Raw genomic sequence first — 23,377 nt, 5'->3', positions numbered from 1 at the left:
GAATGCTCGCGAGGCAAAAACCAATAATGCAAAAGCCAATATTCTCGCAAATTTCGATGGCGATGATTTATCGTCGCATCTAGCTAGAATTCTTATTAGACGTCCCGGGATATAGCGTTTGTGTATGCGTGTATAACCCTTTTCTCTCTTCGAGGATGCTCCGCGAGAATTCCAAAAGGCCACGAAAATCTCGCGGGAAAACGATCGTGACAGATGTCCGCCGTTCCTTTCTTCTCGACGCTAATTGAGAAGCCGGTTAAAAGAGAAATCCCGCCATCCCGCGCGATTCCCGCTCTCGGGTACTCTAAGAGACATTTACGGCCGCGTGTTCCGTTTCGAATTTAACGCATGGATCGTTTTACTGGACCACCGCCGCGTTCTGTCGGTTCTACAAGACTCTTCGCGGTCTGAAATTTCGCGCCGGTGCTTAAAGGCCATCACCCAAGCTACGTCTAGATGCACGCGAAACCTCTCTCGCCTCTCTCGCAATTGAGAGAGAGAGACTCCCTGCTTTTCCTCCAAGATCATAATTTTCTATTCGCGCCTGGCTGCCTGGTCGCTTTACAAGAACACTCATTCCCCGCTTGCCTTCTCGTTTTGTACCGCTCTTTCTCTCTATTTTTTTTCTCTCTCTCTCTTTCGCTCGCTTTCTTTCTCTGCGTTTCGTGGTTAAAATAGCGTAAAAGGTCAGAGATCGCGCAGCCGGCTTTTTCGGTTTTCATTTGCTACCCTACATCCGTGGGTGGTCCTTACATCTAGACGGTGAATTTTAACGAAAATAAAACGAGAATCACCGCCGTGCCGAAAACCGATCGAATTAACATCATGCTTTTGACAAGTTTCGAAACTTTAGCAAGACCATTAGCATTCTAGACTAACGTAATATTAATGGATGTGTATCTTTTAATTTCTCGGCATAATACGAAATTATAAACGGTACTATACTCGTCATCTCTTATAGTCAGATGCCGATTATTCCCAGAATCATCGCGACGCAAAATATAATTTTCGATAAAAGAGTCTGCAAATTTAGCTGAATATTCACGATAATAATACCTCGCGCAACGAACGGCAGGATTCTTTGAATAATGCAGTCACTTCATTATCCTATATTGTTGGAAATTCGATCTATTTGTGAACGGGATAATCACGTGTACATTATGTGTCGAGTAGTAAACCGGGATAAATCCAATTTGATGCAACATCAATGTCGTTCGGAACGAACGCGCTGTTTGTGGAAGTATCGACGGGAGAGAACGCAAACGCTAAATATACGTATTCGCGTACGGATCTGTGTATCTGCGCGCGTATAAAATCATCAACACCTATATGCGCAATAACACCGTAACGTTTCTACGAAAATAAACGAATAGTTTCCATGCGACTATGCTCTTGATGCTTATTTTTATATCGTGGAAGGAACCCTGAGCAACGAATAACGAAGTATAATAATAATACATAGATTATTGATCGACCTCTCTTTCTCTCTCTTTTCTTTTATACTTATATTTAAAAATAAAACAAGACCGCGCCAACCTATTCTTGAATACACGACCTATGTTAAAAATATCAATTTTTTCGCTGGAAAGTTTGTTTAAAGCAAAACTGCATCTGCAATCTATTCAATATAACAATCATTTATAAATAACATTCCGATTCCGATTTTGCGTGCGTTCTCTCTCTCTCTCTCTCTTTCTCTTTCATGATATTATTTTAATTTATTAACTCTGTTATACAATACGTATACGTACCTACGTATATTCGCGTGATATTTCACATCTGGGTTTTCCCGGATTTATCGATCGCGTAATAATTTATAAAGTAATTCAACGCGACGCGCATATACCGACGTCGTTGAATTACTCGTAGAAGCGCTAAATTATTTCGAGACGTGTTTGTCGACGAAAGTCGAAGCAGAATCTATATATATATATATATATATATATATATATATATATATATATATATATATATATGTTACATAAACAGAATATGAAGGCGCCGTGTATACGTTTAGTGTCGAGGTACACACACTCCATCTGTTCTCGATCTGGATTACAACGCTGGCAACCTGCTCCGGTTCTCCAACTATTAAGGCGCATTACAAGGACGAGGCATCAAAGCGCGCTTTGCGTCGCGACTACGGGTTGACTATGGGGGGATGCGCTTGGAGCTGACATCAGAAATTCGATTTACGTGGCGCACACAAGGCGCACTTCACCAATTCGACCTTTAAATAAGCGCGGCCGCGAGCTTTTGCGACGCTTATATATACGACGAGTCGCGAGGAGATCAACGGAGTCCTGAATTCGAGTGCACTTGTGCAATTTTCCACACGCGCATCAACCGATTCCTCTTTCCTCGTTTTTTAGAGACGATCTCGAACTTTTAAGTAGCGTCATATACATTACGACTCTAAATTTTTTTTCTTGGATATGTATGATGTGGAAAAAATAAATTTATTTAGGTAAAAAAATTGAATTTCGATAATAATAATTATAATACATTTGTAAACTTTGCTTCCCACCATTGTATGAATGAAAAGGCGTAATGAAAAAAGAAACGTCAAAAGAGAGCCACCGAGTTTCTATTGTATCCTTTGACGATGAATGATATATTTGTGTGCAGTAAAATTATAATATAAAATTATGCAAATTCAAGCTGCTATTGTTGCTTTATTTAGACATACATTATAACCGAATTCCGCTTACGTCGGTGGTTTAAGAGCATTTTCGACGAAAAAGCAACGTACACAGAAATCAGGCAAAATCTGACGTTACGAAAATGACGGCAGTATTCGCGATTTGACAGTTTGATTTTCCATAATTTAGCTACGAACAGGAGACATTAATATAAACATGTCGTAAAAATTCCTTTGCAATATTTATTTATATTTATTTATATTATATTATTATAAAAGTTTTTTATTATTGAAATTGTGTAATTATTAAAATTTATAAACGCGTTTTATTTATTAAAATATAATTAAAATTATTAAACGCGTATAAAAATACGCATGAGTAAGATGAATGATATTTTAGGGGAGCATATTATTTCATCATAATAGATTTTTTTCTCAAACAAAAATAGTTGATTTAGTTTTTCCCGCAAAAAAATAATTAAAAATAAATGTTATTTGACAAAACACACACGCCGGGCTTTTACATAATGGCGACCGAAATACTAGTGGACGACGATTGAGAGGAAATACAGAGACACGTGTCGATCGTAAAGGTGCGCGGTGCGGAAACAAACGAGAGGCAAATGGGGGAGGAGGTTTTAGCGGCCGTGTAACGGCATTGTTCGCGTCACTCCTTTTTGGCCGCTCAAAAGTTCCATTTACGTTGAATCACTATTACGACGGTCGCTTTTATTCACCGAGTGACCGCCGAATCCTTTTGCGGCGGTCCGCGAGGGACTATCGATCAATCCGCATTTCCATTCTCCGCCTCAATGCGACCGAAGCGAAAAACGGAATACGAAGGGGCGAAAAGACGTTGCGGCTTGAATACCAAGTAATTTTCGGTTACACAATTTGCAGCTTAAAGTATACTGACCGCCCCTTTCTTTTTCTCCCGCTCCCTCTCTCTGCGTATACGTACCCCGTTCTCTCTTTCTTGATCTATCCTGTCAGAGGTTGTTCTTTCCAACTGTTTCGGAATTTCTTCCTGTACGTGTCCGAGCGACACAATTGCCATCCAGCCGGCCGTATGATATGCATAATGCAATAAGGGAGAGGGTGGGACAAAATGCTGGATAAAGAAGTCGCGTTGGTGAGAAACAAAGAAGGAGAGAGGAGGGCGGTTTTTCGGAGCATCCTTGATTAACGCGTCCTTCTGCATAAAATTGTACGCGCCAGCGACTCGACGAGCATATATATCTTTTTACGTCAACCGTACAGAAACGTATAAAACGCGAGATGCAATATTATCGCGAAATGTAAAATATGATAATTAACTCGTAAGCGAGTGGAAGAGAGATGTGTCAAGAACTGCATTTCCTCGCGAAACTTTGTGAAATTAAACATAATTTCAATTATATTTTAGATATGTTGCATTATTTTATAATAGCCCGTGTGTGCTTGTTTGAGTGCACGAGAATAATTGTATATTACACAAGGAGCGTTGCTACGGTTTCTCTCGTTAAAAGTCTAATTCGCCTTTCTTGTAAACGTCACGCCAAACTTTTCCGCGGCTTTGCATGTGTTCGTTATACTTTTATGCTTTATCCAACCCTCCCTTCCCTTCTCTTTGCTTTCCGTTCAAATTCCTCTCCTCGGCAACGTTTTTACTTTCGTATGTTTGTCGCCGACTCACCACATATGTGCCATATACGTACATGTATAAACGAGTCTGCAGCAGCACGAAGCATGGCGGGAATATATCCGTGAAGGTTGAAGATTCGCGAAAAAGCTTCGCGGGTGAAATTTTGCGCTCGCGAAATGCTTCTCGATGTCAGCGAACCCGAACCGAACTTTTCTACATTTTCTTAACTGCAGCAACTATACTATACAATCTTAAAGATACCTTCCATTCAAAGGGTAATGTTCCAATCTCTTGCGGACAATTCAGAAACTATTCTTGAAAACGGTAACGCGCAGACAGCAATTTTCATATGCTTTGTTCTTTAAAATTATGATAACGCAAGCGAGAAAGCGCGATTCGACCATTGAAAGTATGTTGTGTATTATTATTATATCATAAGGATTATTATTAATTATAAAATGGAAGTCAGTAAAGACTTACCTTTCAAATGCGTGTTTAGTATTGATAGATTCACTCACGTCTTGCCGCGGCGAGGGCTCGGCACTGACTGACTGTTGACGTCCTTCTCTCGTCAAAGTCGCTTGTTTACATTTCTTTGTGCTCACAGTATTTTGTTAATATAATACTATGTTTATATAATACATTTAATCCGTCTCGCTCTGTCCTTACAGAATTTTCTTATTATAATACAATGTATATTTTTCCTATAATATTAAAATTACATATATACATATATATATATATATATATATATATATATATATATATATATATATGGAAAAAGTAGTATTTTACATTATATTACAATAATGTTCAAATTATTTTTGTAAAACTTCTAAGAGATTGTATGTAATATCGTGGCTTCTATAATAAAGAGTAAACAAAAATCATAGCGAAATAAAAAGGCGAAAAATTTAAAATTGATAAAAGAATAATACATAGCGAACCACTTGCTATTTCTGACTCGAATCGTTTTCGATGAATTTTCATCACTTCTTTTATTCGCGTATGCTTTTTGTATCTGCTCTTCAATTTTCTCGGCAATTTTTCCAGTTTCTCTCTTCTTGTATGTTTGTCCGAGGAAATTCATTAAATTTTGATATTAGAAGAGACGGCTCAGAGAAGAGAAGAGCGGCGCAGGTAAACGCGTTGAGGATGCACTTTTCATTTTCCGCCGTCCGATCCGATAACTAATTATAAGATGGATGTACTCGGTTAGTGTATCCCTCCTTCCCCCACTCTTCATTGATTAAGTCGACGATAATTCTTCGTAACATTTAATGATACAGTTAAATTTTTAATTTACATAATTTAATATTTTTTTTTCGGCATAAAATCTCTCTATTTTTCTAAAACATCTGATTCGGACGCAGCGACATATTTCCGAACAATGCGGGAAGCGCACTGCGAATCTGCGCTGAAAATCGCGAATGCGCACTGGGCGAGAAAATCTGAAAGAGTTTTCGTTGAAATAGCACAATACACCACGAGCATCCCGAATATTTTTTCTCATTTCTGTACAATATTTTGCGATAAGCTACATTTAAAAAAAAAAAAAACAAATAAATATCAAATTTTGCCTTTTTACACATTTTCTATTGTTTTTTTGAAAGATCGTTTAGCCACTATAATTTTTCCAAGCTTTTACCGGTTCCTAATTATTTTTGCCATTATTATTAATGTCTTTTCTTTGAATTTCAAAAGGTTTCTTTCATTTCTCTTGAGAGCGAAAAATCGCCCTTTTTTTAAACATTGTCCTTTGAGTTTGTCCCTAGAGTATATATAGCCGAGAAGCGAAGAGCTCCTTCTTCACGAGACGCCGTAAAAGACTGTAGTGAGAGCACTGTAACCACCGAAGACAAATGGTTAACCGATAACACACGGTAGACAAACTAGTTCGCGACACGCAACCCGCCTCCCTCGAGTCGCCATCGCGTTTCTTCGCCTCTCTCTTTTTCTCGCGGGAATATCCTACGATTTCCCCAAAAGGCGACGCGCATCCACTCCTTGACCTAAGAGATTCCGAGACAGGATCAATCAGCCAAGAATCCGAACTTTTGACTTTTTATTCGTATTTGGTAAAAATTATTTCAATCGAATAGTTTTAGATTAATCGAATATAATATTATATATATTAGCTGAAATATTCAAATTATTTTTAAGAATTTTTCTCCTTTCCGATATCGCACGAAACGATATTCCATTCCGGCATTATTTGCTTGTATTAGCACATTTCTGCCAGTTCAACTGTAAAGTACAGACGTGCATGCACGCTTATTCGCGAGCTCGCGCGTTTTGTGCGGGCACATTGTTGTGCGTCGAAAGTCGTTTTTACGCTGGAATAAAAGTAATCTCCGGAGAGTCGACGCGGTGAAGGCGCGGCTACGGGCGCTTTTGCTTTGGCGACACTTTGGACAGTAAAACTTGTCGCAATAATACAACTTTCTATGTGTATATGAGTTAGGGTTTTCTTTTCGCAAAGAGTTCGCGAAAGACATGGCGAGACGAATAAAAGTACCTCTATCGCCGCGTATTTTCTCGAATAATTGAAAGGCTTTTTCGAAAGCAACGGGTCCTCTAACTGCCATTTCTCTTAGTTTATTGAATGACATTTTAATTGGAGTTTATTTGTTTTATTAGAGCAAGTTTCTTATTATGCACTTGTAACAAGAAACTCATCATTAATAGACTCGAGTCGATTTTTAAATCATATTGTCGCAATTTTTGTTCGCGAGATATACTAATGGCGCATTTAATTATTACGCGCCTAATCGCGACTTTGAATTAATCGATCGGACGTAGGGTGGAACGTGCCCTTTGACCTTTTGCATCTGCAATGTATGCCGCATTCGCAAATGGGATCAAATTAACCCCGTCTATCCTACTACGGAATGTAAAAGCGCGATGACACTTGGGAACTGTCGGTCATCAAGTATTTATGCGCTACCGAATGCGCTCCAGAACGATAATTGCTAATTGAACTTGTCGCGCATAATTAAGTATTCAAGTATTCGCCCGGAATGGGAACTTTCTCGCCGAATAATTATGTATTCCGAATTTATGTCGATTTTCTGCTCGCGTTTATAACGTAAATTCTCGTCAACAGGATGTTTCTCTTTTCAATTTATCTGAATTATTTCTTATGTACTTTATGCATATTTATGATTTTCTTCCGGAAACTCTCCTGGCGCTTCGAGAAAAAGGATCAGTTCAATATTTGTCAAGGACGTTACTATTTGTCAAGAATCGTTACTAAAATATTCCACGATCTCGAACAAGTTTTATAATGAATTGATATTCCCCAAAACTATTTGTGGATCTTGAAAATCGAGAGAAAAGGAACTTCTCTCTCGTTATACATTCAAATTCATTACATATCAGTTGGTCGGACGATAAAACTCTAATGTTCGGGAAGCGATAATTAACAGGATCTTAATTAAGTATCGAGTGGCGGTAATGCTTGCAGGGCGTGGTGCGAAACACCGAGTTGTGTATCGTTAGAGCGTGATATATCGAGGCGATATACAATATACCGGAAGTGGGCGCGGGGACACGCGAAACATTATCAGCGCCTCTCGCGACTGATAAGCTACGAGCGGTTTCCAGTTGGTCGCTTTAGAATACATCGAATGGAACGTGTCGATTCAGCAATATCGCGTCGACGAAGAGGACGGAGGAGACTGCGGGGGAGGATGGAAGACACGGATAGCCGGTCATCGGTTCTTCTCCATGTGCAAAGTTTTATGCTTTGCGTGTCTGTCTTCGAAAATTATAGACAACCTCGCCAAGATTCGCGAATGTCACTTAAACGGAAACGTGCGCGCGTTATCATTTTATATAAAAAGTATTGTGATTTTTCATGCGTCCCAGCTGTTTCTCTTCCTTCTCTCTCTCTCTCTCTCTCTCGCTCTTATTTTTGTACGAATACGATTCTACTGGCGGTTGACGAGAATCGTGCGTGCTTGGCGACCATTTCAATTCCCCGGCTAATTGCCTTCTTTTTGTTTCGCGAACATTATCTTTTTCGGTATACATCGCGGGGTTTAATGACAGCTGACATCGAGTTCGTTGTATTTAAGAGAATATTTGATGTCGCGCCGTGGAATTAACTTAACGTACAAACGATGAGATACATCGAATGATTGTAGTTTTCAGAGAATAGGGAAGCGAAGGAAGAGGGAAGGGAATAAATAATTGACGTGCTGCCACGTCAATGATATCCATTAAATGGCATTGAATTCGTTGCCATCATCGTCGATGTATAAACGTTTAATTTTCTCCGTGACAACACATTTAAGTGCCTATAAAAGATGAAATTGCTCAATAATATGCTATTTCGTATCTCGTCGTCGTCCCAATTCTTCACGACAGTTTTCGTATTTTACATTATTTTACGCGTTTATTTTTGCAGTGGAGAGAGAGAATTGCAATTTTCGCAAATAAAATCTGTCGAATAGAATCTCGCCGAACGCGCGGTAATTATTATTATATATATATATATCGAGTAGAAATTTAATATCGCATACAATAATTGCGTCCGCACGCTCCCAGGTTTCACTCGACTAATTATAGTTTAGTTATATATATATATATAGAGAGAGAGAGAGAGAGAGAGACCTTACCGCAGATGTATATTATATTTTTTTATGCTTTAATTTCCTTCTCCTCCTTTTCATTCCTCGCTAGTCGTCCTTTCAAATTTATCCCCAAAATACGCATGTACGTATATTTTTTACCTACGCATATATATACGTAAGGAGAAAATAGGAAAGAAAGAAGGAGAAGGAAAAAAAGAACAAAGAGATTCGATGAGATATTTTGACAGTGTGCGGCCCATATTGAATTTACTTCGTGCAATTAAACGCCGCGTAATCCGCGCGCGCCCGAAATGCAATTTGGCGGTCAGGCTAATTATCAAAGTGCCGCTAACGAGCAATGAATTATATTTACGTATTTAGCGATTCGTAATCCGACGCGCGACCACGGCACTTTTGTCGCTAGCCGAGTGGTGGTGAAAAGCTCGTCCGATTTCCAATTTTATTGTGTGCACGCGCCGGGGAATTTCGCTGACAATTCGCCCCCGTAAGCGTTTCTACCGGCGTTTATTCGACTGTGATAGCAACGAAATTAACGTAACCTCGTTCGCCCAGCTAGGTCGGTTTTCAGGTGGCCGACACGCAATATATGTATATGTATACATGTATATATAAATATATATTCGGTGCGAATCCATTTTGAGATATATGTCGATATAAAAAAAAAGATATGATTTTTCTCGAATATTTTTTTTACCATTTCACTTTATAAACATCACTTTATAAATATCTTTCGAAATGCAGAAATTTAGTATGGTTGACTACGTGTTTCTTTCTTCTCTAATGAAACGCGTATAAGAATGAATAACAGAAATAGACAAGAATAGATTAACATTTAGTTGATTGCAATTAACAGTGCAGAGACAACTCACGTCAACTGCAGTTAATCGATCGGCCGTTTAATCCTGAAAACTCAATTAAGAGCGATGCTAAATGGGTCGGGATATCACCATGGCGGGCAAGGGCTTCGCGAGAAAATCTATCGATTAGTAGACGAAAGGGAGTAAGGTGAAACCTTACTCTCCCTACCTATCTCTCCCTGGTCGTCAAGAGGCAAACTAGGGGGAGAAGAGCGTCTTCACGGAGAAAGCTGATGGCACCTTGAAAGTGATTCGACACGTGAACTATCGAGATATCGGAAATCCGTTACGCCTTCAGAGATCATTAATTGGCGGTAATTAGGCACCTTGACTATCGAGAACGAGTCTCTTTTGCGACTTGGAAAGTCTCAGGATATTTCGGGACACTTGAGCGTAAAACAAGGCGAACAATCTTATTTCAAGATGATCTTATTCCCGAGAGGAAACATCTTTTCAGACATATAATATGTGCAACAGAAAATCGTTATCGTAATATAGGATTGCTTGAATAATTCTAGCTTTTAGTTGCGTCGACATAGCTAAAAATTTGAAAAGTTGATAATTTCAAATATCTTTATGCTATTAAGAATAGAAAATATTTCAGAAATTAATTATTTCCTCCGAGTTGACAAGATTCCAAACAATATTTGCTTTGTCACGTATATATTTGCCTTACAAAATATTTAAAATTCTCATATGGCTTTACGATAACAACATTTTATTTTAAAACATCGTGAAAATAATCTCTGTGCGATTAATTTTTTATTTATCTCCCTTCAATTTTTCGAAAAAAATAAGAGTCTACGATCATCATTTCATTTACCGATTCCTCTTTCTCCATGAATCTTTCCCGTTAAAAGGAGCATTGAATACACGTATCGTTTAATCGCGCGCGATCGCGGAAATCGCAGGAATGATGAAAAATACGGTAGTACACGTGGAGTAGGAGTAACGAGAACCGCGCGCGCGCCACATCGTAAACCTCGTGAGAGGCTTATCGGACGGGATGCAGCGTGTTTATCGTCGCGTTCGTCTGTACGTAGAACGCGCGATGCAACATCCGGTGCGCGCTCAAAACAACGCTCTCTTCCTGTTCCAGCCAAATGCAACAACGGCAATTAGCGCCGGCCATTTTGCTGGCAATATGCGCGTAAACCGGCGAAAAAAATATATACCTAGGACGTGCTAATATATGCACACGCATTCTGTCGAGCTACCCGTAATGCCTGCATGTTAAAAGCGCACGTTTTCTCCCGCGTGATTATCGTGCCTCGTCGCACTTCAGCGAGTATTTCCTCTGCGAAATTGATTCGCATTTCTTTCGGACAAAACGAAAAATCTAATCTTTAGATTGAAGAATATTAGTGATTAGAAAGCAATTTCTAGAAACATAGATTATTAAAAGATAATATAGGAGGGAAAAAATAAAAAAAAAAATAGCAAACGAGAAAAATCGTTAAGAGCGAGCAATATAAGCAGGTTTCTGCTATCTCGTAATCGCCCTAACGTGATAAGACAATAAGATCTTTAAGACACTTCTGTCTAAAGTACGGTAGAAATGTCCTACAAAGGTGCAAAAGGGCGCAAAGTCGTCGAGAGGCAAAAATAGCCTCGTGGACGGTTCGATCGGACGGCGTGAATGTAGATTGTCGGGATGAAATTGCGTGGGTATGAGCATATAATCCCGTGGGATAGATAGACTATTCGTTCCCGTTGACCCTCGAGATGATTGTCTCGAGATAAACCTACTGAAAATCAACGACGAATCGACAAACTGCGTCATCTGTGCGTGTATATAACGTTATATCACGTGATTCAATATACGAGCACAATATTTACCTAACATATAATAGTAATTTTTTTCGATTGACATATTTTATAAATGATTATTAATTTATTATGATTTATTGTGATTATTAATTCATCAGATTTCAGATGTAACTTTTTGAATAGAGTAAAGGACATTTGATGACAAATCTTCGTAATAGTATCTATCGAGCGGGATAATAATCGGATTAATAATCTTCCGTGAAATTCATGTGAAATAAAACACAAAAAAAATATATTTTTTGTATCGTACAAAATTGCCAGTCTTTAATCGTTAAATCTCGTTTTCTCATCCTCAAATCAGACAATCGAGTCGGCATCGCAATTATATTCGCTATGTGATTTGTGAAGGCAATTTATCTGGCTCTATTCGGCGGAATAATGCATAATTTCGAATGTCTCGTGTCGGCGCGCGATTTTTTTTCAATCAATAACGTTTTAACAAATGCACTTTTAATTCAATATTTTGTTGACGACGCTTAAATCCCGCGATCTCTCAGAGCAACGAGAATTTTATCGAAGCGAACAATGACAATTTTTGTTTTTATATTCAAAATATAAGTTTTTTTTAACAAATAGAATTTTTAATCACTTCTTTAAATCAGATTCTTATAATTAGAAGTCTTTTTTAATCACTTACAATTAATCGATTTCTCTTTGATGTATTTATCTGAAATTGTTTGTCTCTATTGAAAAATATTTAAAATTTTAATATAAAACAATAAAGAAATATGTAAAAATCGGTCATTTATGGCAGCATTAATTAGAATCGAAAACATTCGTGTAATCATGACGGAATCAACCCGACATTAATATAATCAGATTCGCTCTATCCGGAGTCACGTTGTGCCGAGACCGAGGGCTTTGTGTGAGCAACAATTTGTATTTCCCAGTAAAGCATACCGTGAGTCGAACGCGTTCTCTGATTTCTCGGATGCGCTACAACGTACCTCATGATGAAAGACAGAGAAAGAGAGAGAGAGAGAGAGAGAGAGAGAGAGAGAGAGAGAGAGAATAATTTACTTTCCGCCTTTCCATGCCATGATCTCATCGCGCCTGACGCGAAATTAGGTCAGAATCTTCTTACGCGGGATTTGTTTATGTCGGATAATTGATCGGTAATTCGATCAACCCCGGCGCGACGTAAAGCTCATTGAAAATTTTCCGTCCTTGGAAACTCGTACACGATATTTGATTCGCCAAAGGCGAGACACTAACGTGCTAATCGCGCTCGACGTCGATTCCAATAACTCAAACGTCAAATAACATAACATCGCGACGAAGCGAGCATCGCGTCGATAGATTGATCGATTTTTCATCATACGTGGCTGTTCATTTCGCCAAATAACGTTGTTTTATTTATTTACGACAAACCGAACTAACTTCCATGAATTAATTGACACACTACCGCTTTATTATTTGGAAAGAGAAAGAGAGAAAGAATGACGTTAGTATCATTTATCTATCGTTGTACTAGAATGTATCTGCGCGATATTATTTTTTGCACAATCACATTTTATTTAACCAATATAATTTTGTTTTAATTATATATTAAAAAGTCTGTCGCGCGCAAAGCAAAAAATTTATATTAAATCACATTATTCCGCTCGATACATAACTGTCGTCCTCGTCGGATTTTTATCAAAGGGCAGAATATAAATCCATGTCCATCTATCTATCTACATTTGGCGAGTTTCTGTGAGAAAGGGAATTCACATAAATCGTACGGTGACAGCAGAATCGGTATGCAAAAGCTAGCTATGCGGTTGGAAGCCAGGATACGCGGCCTCGGAGTCGACGCTGTTTGACCCCCGTCGTCCTGAATCCGTACCGATCCGCGAACCGCGCACCGGCAACAGAGCTTTCTAATTCTACGATAGCGCGACAATGGCATTTTACGTCGGTCACGTATAATAAATTAACGATAAAACTAAGACGATAGCGTGAAAGCAGAAACGAAACGAGCTTCGAGTCTCTTGTCCGACTAAACTCAAACCTATCCACTTACTTCGGACACTTTGAAATCTTCGTCGTCAAGGAGAACCTCTCTCCCCGTTTCTCTCTGTCTTCCCGTTAGGAAGACCCTCCTTATCTGGCTAAGGCCCTGCCTCGTCCACCCCTTATCTGCTCGGGATATCGCTGCAAGTTTCTTGAACAACGGGACATCTTTGGGTCGCCGAAACTTCCGCGGCAACTCGTATTCGTCCGGCAGGACTCGCCGACCGCGTCCGGCTCCGCTTTCCGAAACTACGGAGTGAGTTGGATAAGGATCCAGAGAGGCGAATCCCGGGGAACGGATGGTGGATAGCGGTGGGATAAGGTATACCGACTCCCCCGGGATTCCCGGGCGATGGCGTTCTTAATGAAAGATGGGAATTGAAGCGAGCATTAAAATTTAAGCGCGAAAACGGCGCGAAGGATGAGTGCTATCGCGATATCTCGCGTACGTAATATTTAACGCCGCGTTTCTCGAAATTTGTTCAAAGTTGCCGTTAATATACAAGTATTACAGCAAGCTCGATTAAGTCTAATTCTCCATTTTCAATTCTCCTTACGTTCCCGCTTGCTCCTGTTATTATCCCGGGCTTCGATTAATACCGACCTTATCGATGCAAGGCTCTTGATTAGATCGCGACATTTAATTTGATCGGCAATGTTGGGCGCAACGAAAAACAGATGGCCGCTTTCAGAACATCTTCCGCCACGTAGAGATGTAATCTGAACTACTGAATTACCGCATATGCGAAGGGTTCGTGTCTTTCGAATATTGACCCTGCTCGAAGGATACAAATATTTACACATCACCGCACTCGGGTGTCCAATTATCGCGGATCGGGGTGTTTTATCTCGCACGCCAGCTTCGCAACGATATGCAAAGCGACTCTATCAATTTCTCCGTACGAGGAAGAGGAAGAAATGCGAAAGTTGTATCTGATGCGGCGTCGTATATCCTGCCCGCCTGCTCCGAATTTAGATCTTGTTTGTAATTTATTTTATTGCACGTGTCATTGAAGAGAGGTAGTCGCCAGTTATCAATCTATACGAATCATTTTCTTTGCGCATGCATGTTACAAATGCTAAAAGACGCGGCTATAGTTCGCATAACGAAGAAAATCATCACTTTCGAATGAGCGAGTGCAATTTTATATTTTATTATTCGACTCGTGTTTAATTTGATTTTTCGAGAATGTCTCTATTAATTTAATTTTTATATAGAAGCTATGCGTTTGTTCACGATAATCGATTAATTCCTCTCGCGGTAGCATATCTTATAATTGACGTTTTATACGAGAGAATTGCTCTATATATGAACTGAGAAAAATCATTCATACGTTTGTTCATACCATTTTACACACGCGTGTTTTAAAGAAAAAAACTTACTTGAATGATAACACTGGTGCTGACAGCGTGTCGAGATCTCCTGGTCGTTTCCTTCCTGAAACATGATTAAAAGTCTTGACCAATATTTTGCTAATTACGGCCACGCCACACACAAACGAGCCTCTAATTACATGTCCCGGCGTAATAATGGATAACCCTTAACTAGGCACAAAAGATTCCGAGTTCAAGAAGTTCAACCACCGTAGGAAATCATTCATGATTTCCATAGACTATCGCAGTGCCTTTTCTTCCACCTCTTCTCTTCTACGTTTTTTTTTTTTTTTCTTTCGCCTGCTATAATTCCAAACTCATTTTTTTTGCAGATGACGCTACAAGTATCGTGGGTCCGGCACAGAGACGTCCATTTGCTTACAATTGGCCGTTACACGTACACGAACGACCAACGATTTCGCGCGATCCACGTCGCCCATTCGGACGACTGGATGCTCCAGATAAAATATCCGCAGCATCGGGACAGCGGTATTTACGAGTGCCAGGTCTCCACGACGCCCCACATGAGTCGTCTAGTCCATTTAAATGTAGTCGGTAAGTCGCTTGTTACTTAGCACCTCCGTCCGAATACTTGATAGAAAAATTGAAAATTTACAATTTAAAATTAAACGAGTCCAAAGACCGCGCAAATTATGTAACTCTCTTTCCCGAATATTATAATAATATACCATTGATTATATAAGACATCACGATTACCGTGCGCCACGGAAATAGATTGAACTTCCTCTCGTGCGGATATCCCGCGGTTCCGATCAAATATTAGTGCGCGGGGAGCATGCGGGAATTTCACCTAATTAGGATGGTGTACGCAACAATTAGTTAATTCTAATCCGAATCTGCCCCAGTTACCGTAATAGTCGCCTGTAATAGTAGTAGTAGTAGCGGTAGCAGCGACTGCGCAAAATTTAAGCCAAGCTTAAATTCTGGCGGAGCGCCAATTGAACACCTGGGATTGGTTGATACCGATGTCGGGCTAAGCTCTATCTACCTCCGCGCAGATAGGGCTTTTCGCGAAATTATACCGAGCAAACTTAAATTTCGATAACGACGTCCTTCAACTTTTTATCTGTACCAACGTGGTCATAAAAAATAGAGAGAGAGAGAGAGAGAGAAAAAAAAGATAGGCAGACGTAGAGTAGTTTTGGCTCCTCCGGAGTTTACGTAAGTAATTACCCGCCGATCGAATCGAACGCACGTACGGTCGGCGCGAACGTGAACGTATATCATTCACGATACGGCACCCGATTTAATCACGCAGCTTCCCCTTTCCCCGGCGCACCCGCGTACAAGCGCGGAAAGAAGTTTGCCGACCGTATCGGATCGTTTAAGGAGCAAACTTTTGTACCACGCCATATCGCACGTACCGCGGGCGGCGGCGGCGGCGGCGGCGCCCGGCGTGCTATGAAAAACTTTCGCGATCCCTTAAACGTCAGTCTGGAAATTTATCTTACACGGCGCAAGCGAATTGATTTAAATCGTCCCGTGGGCGACGCGTCGTCGCCGTGTCTCTCCTCTCGTCGCGATACGGACGCTTTCGTCGACCGGCGATCTTCGACCGGCGATCGTCGTCGTAGCAACGGATTTCCCCTTTAAGCTCTCCCGTCTCAAGAAGAACTGCCCCTTTAAATTTCGCCTACATTAAGACGAAGGTGAAGGAAGGGACCGAGAGGGTGGTCCTATTTCTCTCTTCCCTCCCTCTTCCTCCGGTGAAGCCCGTTATATTCCCCTTGAAGGTAATCCCAGAGGAGGAATACGCCGAGGACGAGGCGAGGGGATCGTTTATCATTCTTAGCCCTGACCCTTAACGCAACGACTGAACAAATGATCCTAAAGAGTAACGGCTATACACACCTGCTTGCGCGGAAAGAGGATCGCTCCCCTTCTTGGAAAAGAAAGAGAGAGAGATAGAGAGAGCATTGTACTTTTCTTCGCGCGGCGTAATTACTCATCATCCTAGAGAGAAGTGGAAGCGCGTTTACACAACAGATACAACATCTGGACTCTCGCGCCGATAAAATCTTCCTTCCTCTTTTACGCTTCGCGCCGTTTTACGTAATCGCCGTTCCGTTAACCGAATATCGCTGTCGTTGATAAATAACGCCGCGAATCGAGTTTCATGTTCTCTCTCACAATTAACACCATCATCCTATTCTTCTTCGTGTTATTCTATACATCTTTTCTATATAGAATTAGGAAACGATCGCGGAAATGCTCTCTTACATTGGACCGATAACTATCTCGGGACTTCGTGAACCGATAAATTTTACGACTCGCCTCATATAATCGAATCAATGAGCTTGTACGATAATCGTAAAGCAATTTAAAAGATTCTTATACGTTTACGACAAACTTACAAAGTTCCATTGCGCCTTTTGTTCTTAACCAGAAAAATATATAGAGAGTGCGGTTTAATTTTTTACAATGAAAAGTGCGAGCATTAAAATTAAATGATTGCGTCTAAATTAATTAGTATATATTTTTCTGGTATTTTACCTGTTGTACAAAGAAGACAATTTTTACATTACAACAGTTTTTTTTTGGTTTAGATGAAATAACTCTATATTACATAAGAGTGTTTCGTACACCTGGCGCCTTTATTTATTTTTTTTTTTTTTAAGAATTTTTTTAAGTATTACATTCACTTTACCGTTTCATCTCCGACTTTTCCCGCGACGTCTTCCTCGGCGATTATATTTGCTCACTTGCTTGCCAGATGTCCACTAACTGCCCAGCTGATAGTTGTCATTAACGTCTCTTCTCGGAAGCACGACTGACTAATTGGTACTTTTATAAACGCTTTGTATTTGAAAAATATGCTCTCTCTCTCTCTCTCTCTCATCATGAATAGACGGAGAATGCAAAACCTCTTTCATTTTACCTCGCCTCCCATTCGAGTTATATAGTCGCGTATCCGATGCGCGCGACGGTGATGTAACGGGCTTTATTTTTCTAAGTCAAGACACAATAGATTCCGCGGTACGATTTACGAGTTTCGCCGCTTATATTCTTTCAAGATTTCGTTTAACCATTGTAAATAAAATTGCTCGACGACTGCAAGGATTTTTCTTGTTAAAGTATCGCGCGGCGGGGTGTCGGCCGCTTTTTCATCTTCCTCTTCCCCTTCCTTCTCTCTTTCTTTTTATCAATCTTTTGTTGAAAAATTGTTTTTTAAGCTCGCGCTCGTAAAACGTCTTTATCATCGCGCTCGCCTGTATTCAAATAGCCTTTTGTTTAAACCCGTCGAGCTAAAGTTTCGTAATATCGATTTAAAAAGTCGTTAATGTTTCCGATCAACATTCAATAACCCCCCCTCCCCCTCCCCCCACTTCCTTTAATCTTTCTTATTATGTAACACAGTTTTTTCACATTTTTAATACATGCATTATTTTTCTGGCTTCTCCGGATAGAAAGGCAAATACTTGTTAGTGAAATGCGATTACAAATTTTTTTCTGAAAACGTCGTATCTCCTAATATAAGTACGATGTATCTGAGATACTACACATATCTTCCAATCACGAGGACATTGACGACCCGGCATCGCTTATTAACGCGTTAAGCTTGAATTTCATCGAGATAGACGTCGCGCGGTTGGATGGTATCGCGTCATATTTCACTCCAGCACCTCCTCCACGCGCCTATAAATGCTTTCTCTCCGATAATGCCACTCGCAAATTTGCAATATCCATGCTTACCCCTATTACACGCTCCCTTCCCCCCCGTTACTCCATTTCTGTCTTTACGAGCGCGTAAAAGCTCGTAATGATGCCAGTTGCGGAACCGGCCGTGAACCACTTTCGTGCAGAATGCCGGGATACTTTACGACGGAATACGCGGGGCTTGTCGCGGCAATTAATAATGAATAATCGCCGTCGAGATCATCGTCGCAAACGCCTTGCGTCATAGTAAGATTATGTGAGAATTTAAAAATATAAAACTATTTTAATCTTCGAAAAATAATTATTGAAAAATATTAATAAAAAAATAATAAAAAAAAACGTGATAGTTTTAATTCTCGCTTACCACGAAAATCTGATTTTCATTTGATGACGAATTGTCAGATTGATCCTCGTAATGTGCGGTCTTGCAAGGATGGAAAATTATGTAGCGGAAGACGGTGTACGTTCATGGGATGCAACGATCGCAACCTGGAAGTAATTTTTTCATTAGTACTCTCGCAAGTGCTCTTTATCGGGTATAATTTGAGAACTGGGAGAACTATTCGCGGAGAGAAGTGTCAGGTTCTCGCGGTAAAGTGCACTTCGCTTTATCTTAAATGGGACTTGGAAGAACGTATAGTCTGTCAATCTCTCCCTGCCTCGGTATTTCTACCTTAACTTTGATTAGGCGCATTCAAATCGAACGTCTCTCTTTTCTATCCCCCTTTCCTCGTCTCTTCGAGAAACCTGCTGCGAAATAGTTCGCGATGGAGAAAACCTAGATCGTACTCGTCAAACTCTCCTGTTGTTGTTCGCTTCTCGCTCGCATCGGATCAGAGTTACTCGATCATGGCTCGATTGATCGCGAGTAGTACAAGTTGTAAATACTCAGGCGACGCGGAGACAAAGCGCAACATTTACGTCTGAGAGCTGACGTCTTGCCTTCACTATCGGGTATTCGCTCAACTTGCTCCGTCTCGGTTAGTTTCTCAACTACGATCGACTTATTCCACTTAAGGCGATACGACAGATCTTATCCGCGCGTTCTGCATTGTACACAATCCCGCTATTAGAATACACATTGAATCTCTCAATGTCAAACGAGAAACACGATTTGTGAATCGTCTCTATTCCATTAACTATTTAATTTCCGTACTTTATATTAATTTTTCTATGAAAAAGTTCAGAAAAAGCAGAAAAGATTTAGAATTCCTTTCTCCTAGAAGACATGTCCTAATTTTGTTATGAATATACAGTAGCGATATAGCGCGAAACGCACGGCGATCTAAGAGGATATGATTATGGAGATATATACTAGATTCATTTGTCGTAAAACTCAACATGCGATAAACGAGAGATGCGAATTAAAAATTTTGATTAATCTCTCAGTTTAGAACAATACGCGATAAACGGATCCAATAATATGACGTACAAATGATTATGTAATTCAGAGTTAACGATAAACTGATTTATCAATTAAGCACACAGACATTGTTTATTTTACACAATTGCTTATATAATAAGCTCGTTACTTATTATTAGGCGAAAATGGATGCAATAATAATGGCCATATAAAATATCATATATTATTATTATGATAAAATATGTAATTAATGTAAATTACGTTGCGTGTATGTGTTTTTTTTTTTTTTCAATTACGTAAATATTATAAAATACAAGTAACATTATTTTCAGTAATGAGAATCAACTTCCAACAATGCTATTGCGAATTAAAGTGATTATAAACATGTATTCGCATAGACTGTATTCATTGTGTGGGGCAATTTCATGAATTTTTCCATACATCTTTTTTATTATCCATTTTTTAATAGAATATTTTTCACTCAAAATCAATAAAAATTTAAATCTCATTGAAAATTAGATTTTATGATTATTCATCCCTACATCTCTATACTAAGAGGATGAGGATTATCGAGATTGCATTCACCATGTGGGAAAGATGATTGGCGAAGCGTCGGCACTCTGGAAATTGTAGGAATTCTTCGTAAGACTGCCGTAATCAAGTTACCCCCCTTTCCCCACCCCCTCGGGGATGTTCGTAGGAACGTGGGAATATTTCGTAATAACGCGGATCCTTACCTCTCGGGTAAAGTCTGGCAGACGTCTACGGAAACGCTTCGAAAGTTTCGTATGAAAACAATCCGACCGCTCTCTCGATGAAGATTAACCAACTTTTCTCCGGTTGATTTATCCCCTCGATCCTCCTATCGACAATGAGGGCATGTTTACCGTAGTTATGACGAAATTCTTTTCCGCGCCGTGTAATTACCGTCACGTAATCGTTATCGAGTTTGCTCTCGCAAGAGTTCTCCGTTTGTTATAAACTATGTACCTAGCACAGCGCGAAAAACTTTCATCTTTTCTCTGTGTTTTAAAGGATATGGAAGGAATCTATCAGATAGAACTCTGTACGGTACTCGCGGAATTTTGAGATTCTTAATGTCTAATTAAGATAATTATATCCGCGTGAGACACATTTAATATATATACATATATACTTTATTCGTGCTTAAAAAATGTGTGTAATTAAATTCCTAATCTAAAAACGCACGCGTGTGATACGAAATCGAGGAAACCGATGTTCGATAATCCCTGGCAGACCCTCGCTTCTGGTTTGCCGTGTCGACGACATTCGTATGTCATCGCTGGCGGCTGCGGGCGGTTCGATTAATGTATTTTTTTTTTATTTTTTTTTATTATTATTATTTTCCACTATGGAAAACAAACGCCGTAACAAGAGCCGCGCTACCGAGGACTCAGCATTTCCATTGTTTTTAATTCAGCGATCGTGGCGCGCAGGGGGGGGGAGGGGAGGGGAGGGGAGCCCACCCACAATGCGCGGCGCTCCCAGACTCTGTGCACAGTTTGAAAATTTAATCCACCCGACCCTTTCGCCGCTTTTTGTTCAGACTCTCCGCGCACGTTTTTTTTCTTTTTTTTCTCCCCTTGGAGCCGCTACGTCGTTACCCTCCCCTACCGGGTTTCGCTCTTCACAGACGGACATCCCATGCGGTCCATGCGATTTAATCCTCGTGAAGTAAATCCCGTGCCAGGCACAGGCAGAAAGACAAAGGCATTCCATTAATGCAGCAGGCAAGCAGCTTATGCTATATGCGTAAATGAACGTGCGTGGTTAACGTGAACAAGCGCAAGTGTACAACATAATAAACAAAGCTCGTGCCTTTCGGCAGATTTGCAATCAGTACACTTAATTTTGCAATACTGTCTTATCTAGATTCTGCATTCTCTGATGTGAATTCGTAAGAAACGATAACTATTGTATCTTAAATACATATTTTTTTAATTCCTTCTTTTCTCGAGTATTATATCGTCAGATCTATATAAAATCCACCAAGAAATCTGATATTAACATGACTTCCTATTCCGAATATCAAATATCGCTTACCAAATTCAATTAGCGAGATCGAGTAGCTTGCGTGAACTGTCCTTATTTAATTTTAGTGATTTAAATCGAAGCCTCTATTTGACCGCGCGATTCCCCCTCGCGAACTGCCGAAGGAACGCGATACGCGAGGGTGAATGAAAGAAGAGTGCGATGAAATGGAGATCGCCGATTCTTCGGCCGTTATTTCCGTTCGATCCAGAACGACTCTCGGTCGCTGTCGTTGACATCGGCCTTTCACACCAGTCGCATCAAGTGGCAGCGAAATAGGTATCGGCGACGATACAATGGCGGGCTCCTGCGTGCGCCGTCTTTGTGCCACGCACACGAGATGAAGTTCGCATTTCCCCGATCGACCGACGCGATTGCCAAAGACGAGAACGTATGTCGCTTCGTTGACAGGAAACTGATAATTTCTAGCTGTCTGCCCAGTGTTTGAGTATTGCAACGACGGTGAAGTGCACGTCGAGATTACATTTCGATTTCGTGCAACGAATTTCACGCGACGAGAATGAAAGGAATATTTTTCTCCTACTTTAATCAACGCATCGATATATTTGTCATCATATTTGTTTATTTTATGATACGAATACCATGTACTTTGGACCGACCGATATTCTTTCATAAATAAAACCCAGCAAAGTTATTTACCTTCAAAGAATTGTCTCGTAAACTTTCCCGAAAACTAGACAATGGGTGTTATTGAGAGAAAAAGAAAAAAAACAATTGTCGGCATCAAAAGAATACAGTCAGATAAGTTGCCAGATGTCGACCAGATAATCAGGTAAAATTCGAGACTCCCTTGCTCAAAAAAATGGAGATAGTTTAAGGATTATAAAAGAAAAATTTTTCTCGAGAAATAAGACTGTTCTTAGCTACACGCAGCCACACTTTTTCATACGTGGAAATGATTATTTTTATTATTTTTAATAAAATTATTTTTAGTAAAATAGTACTAATATTTTTCTTGTTCTGTTTGCTGTAAGTATAATTTTCTTTGGAAATTTATTATCACAAAAGATAAAATTATTAAATAATAAAACTACTAAATAAAAATTATTGTATCATTAAAATTCTCTATTACTATAATCGGATCATATGGCCGATAGCTAAAAAATGTATACATATTTCAGACAAAGAAAGTATCATTGTTCTTCAAAGAAAGATATATGTTGCCTTAAGGCCATTGTATGTTGAAAGTCTTCTACCTGTAAGACTGTAAGCAAATCTACCAAGCATTGTCAAATATTTTTACTACGTTCATTATGATTGGTCAATTTACAGACTTATTGTTAAGATTTGTATGATAGCTTTCTCTTCAGCTTACAGTTGGCATTAGTTGCTCGCAGTGAACAG

The 23,377-nt window shown here is 39.7% G+C and overlaps 1 protein-coding gene across 3 annotated transcripts in view; it reads left to right on the top strand.

Moving 5' to 3' along the window:
* Window positions 1-23,377, top strand: part of LOC126855343 (zwei Ig domain protein zig-8-like) — a 281,643-nt gene that overhangs the window by 190,176 nt on the left and 68,090 nt on the right. For all 3 annotated transcript variants that reach the window (XM_050602906.1, XM_050602905.1, XM_050602907.1), the window contains exon 4: window positions 15,252-15,474. In XM_050602906.1, coding sequence (XP_050458863.1) covers window positions 15,252-15,474 — 223 coding nt within the window. The remainder of the gene's footprint in view (window positions 1-15,251; window positions 15,475-23,377) is intronic.

The sequence above is a fragment of the Cataglyphis hispanica genome, chromosome 16 (genome assembly GCF_021464435.1).
Source record: "Cataglyphis hispanica isolate Lineage 1 chromosome 16, ULB_Chis1_1.0, whole genome shotgun sequence".
NCBI lineage: Eukaryota > Metazoa > Arthropoda > Insecta > Hymenoptera > Formicidae > Cataglyphis > Cataglyphis hispanica.
The sequence above is the reverse complement of the archived record's forward strand: the minus strand, read 5'-3'. Positions and strand labels throughout refer to the sequence as shown.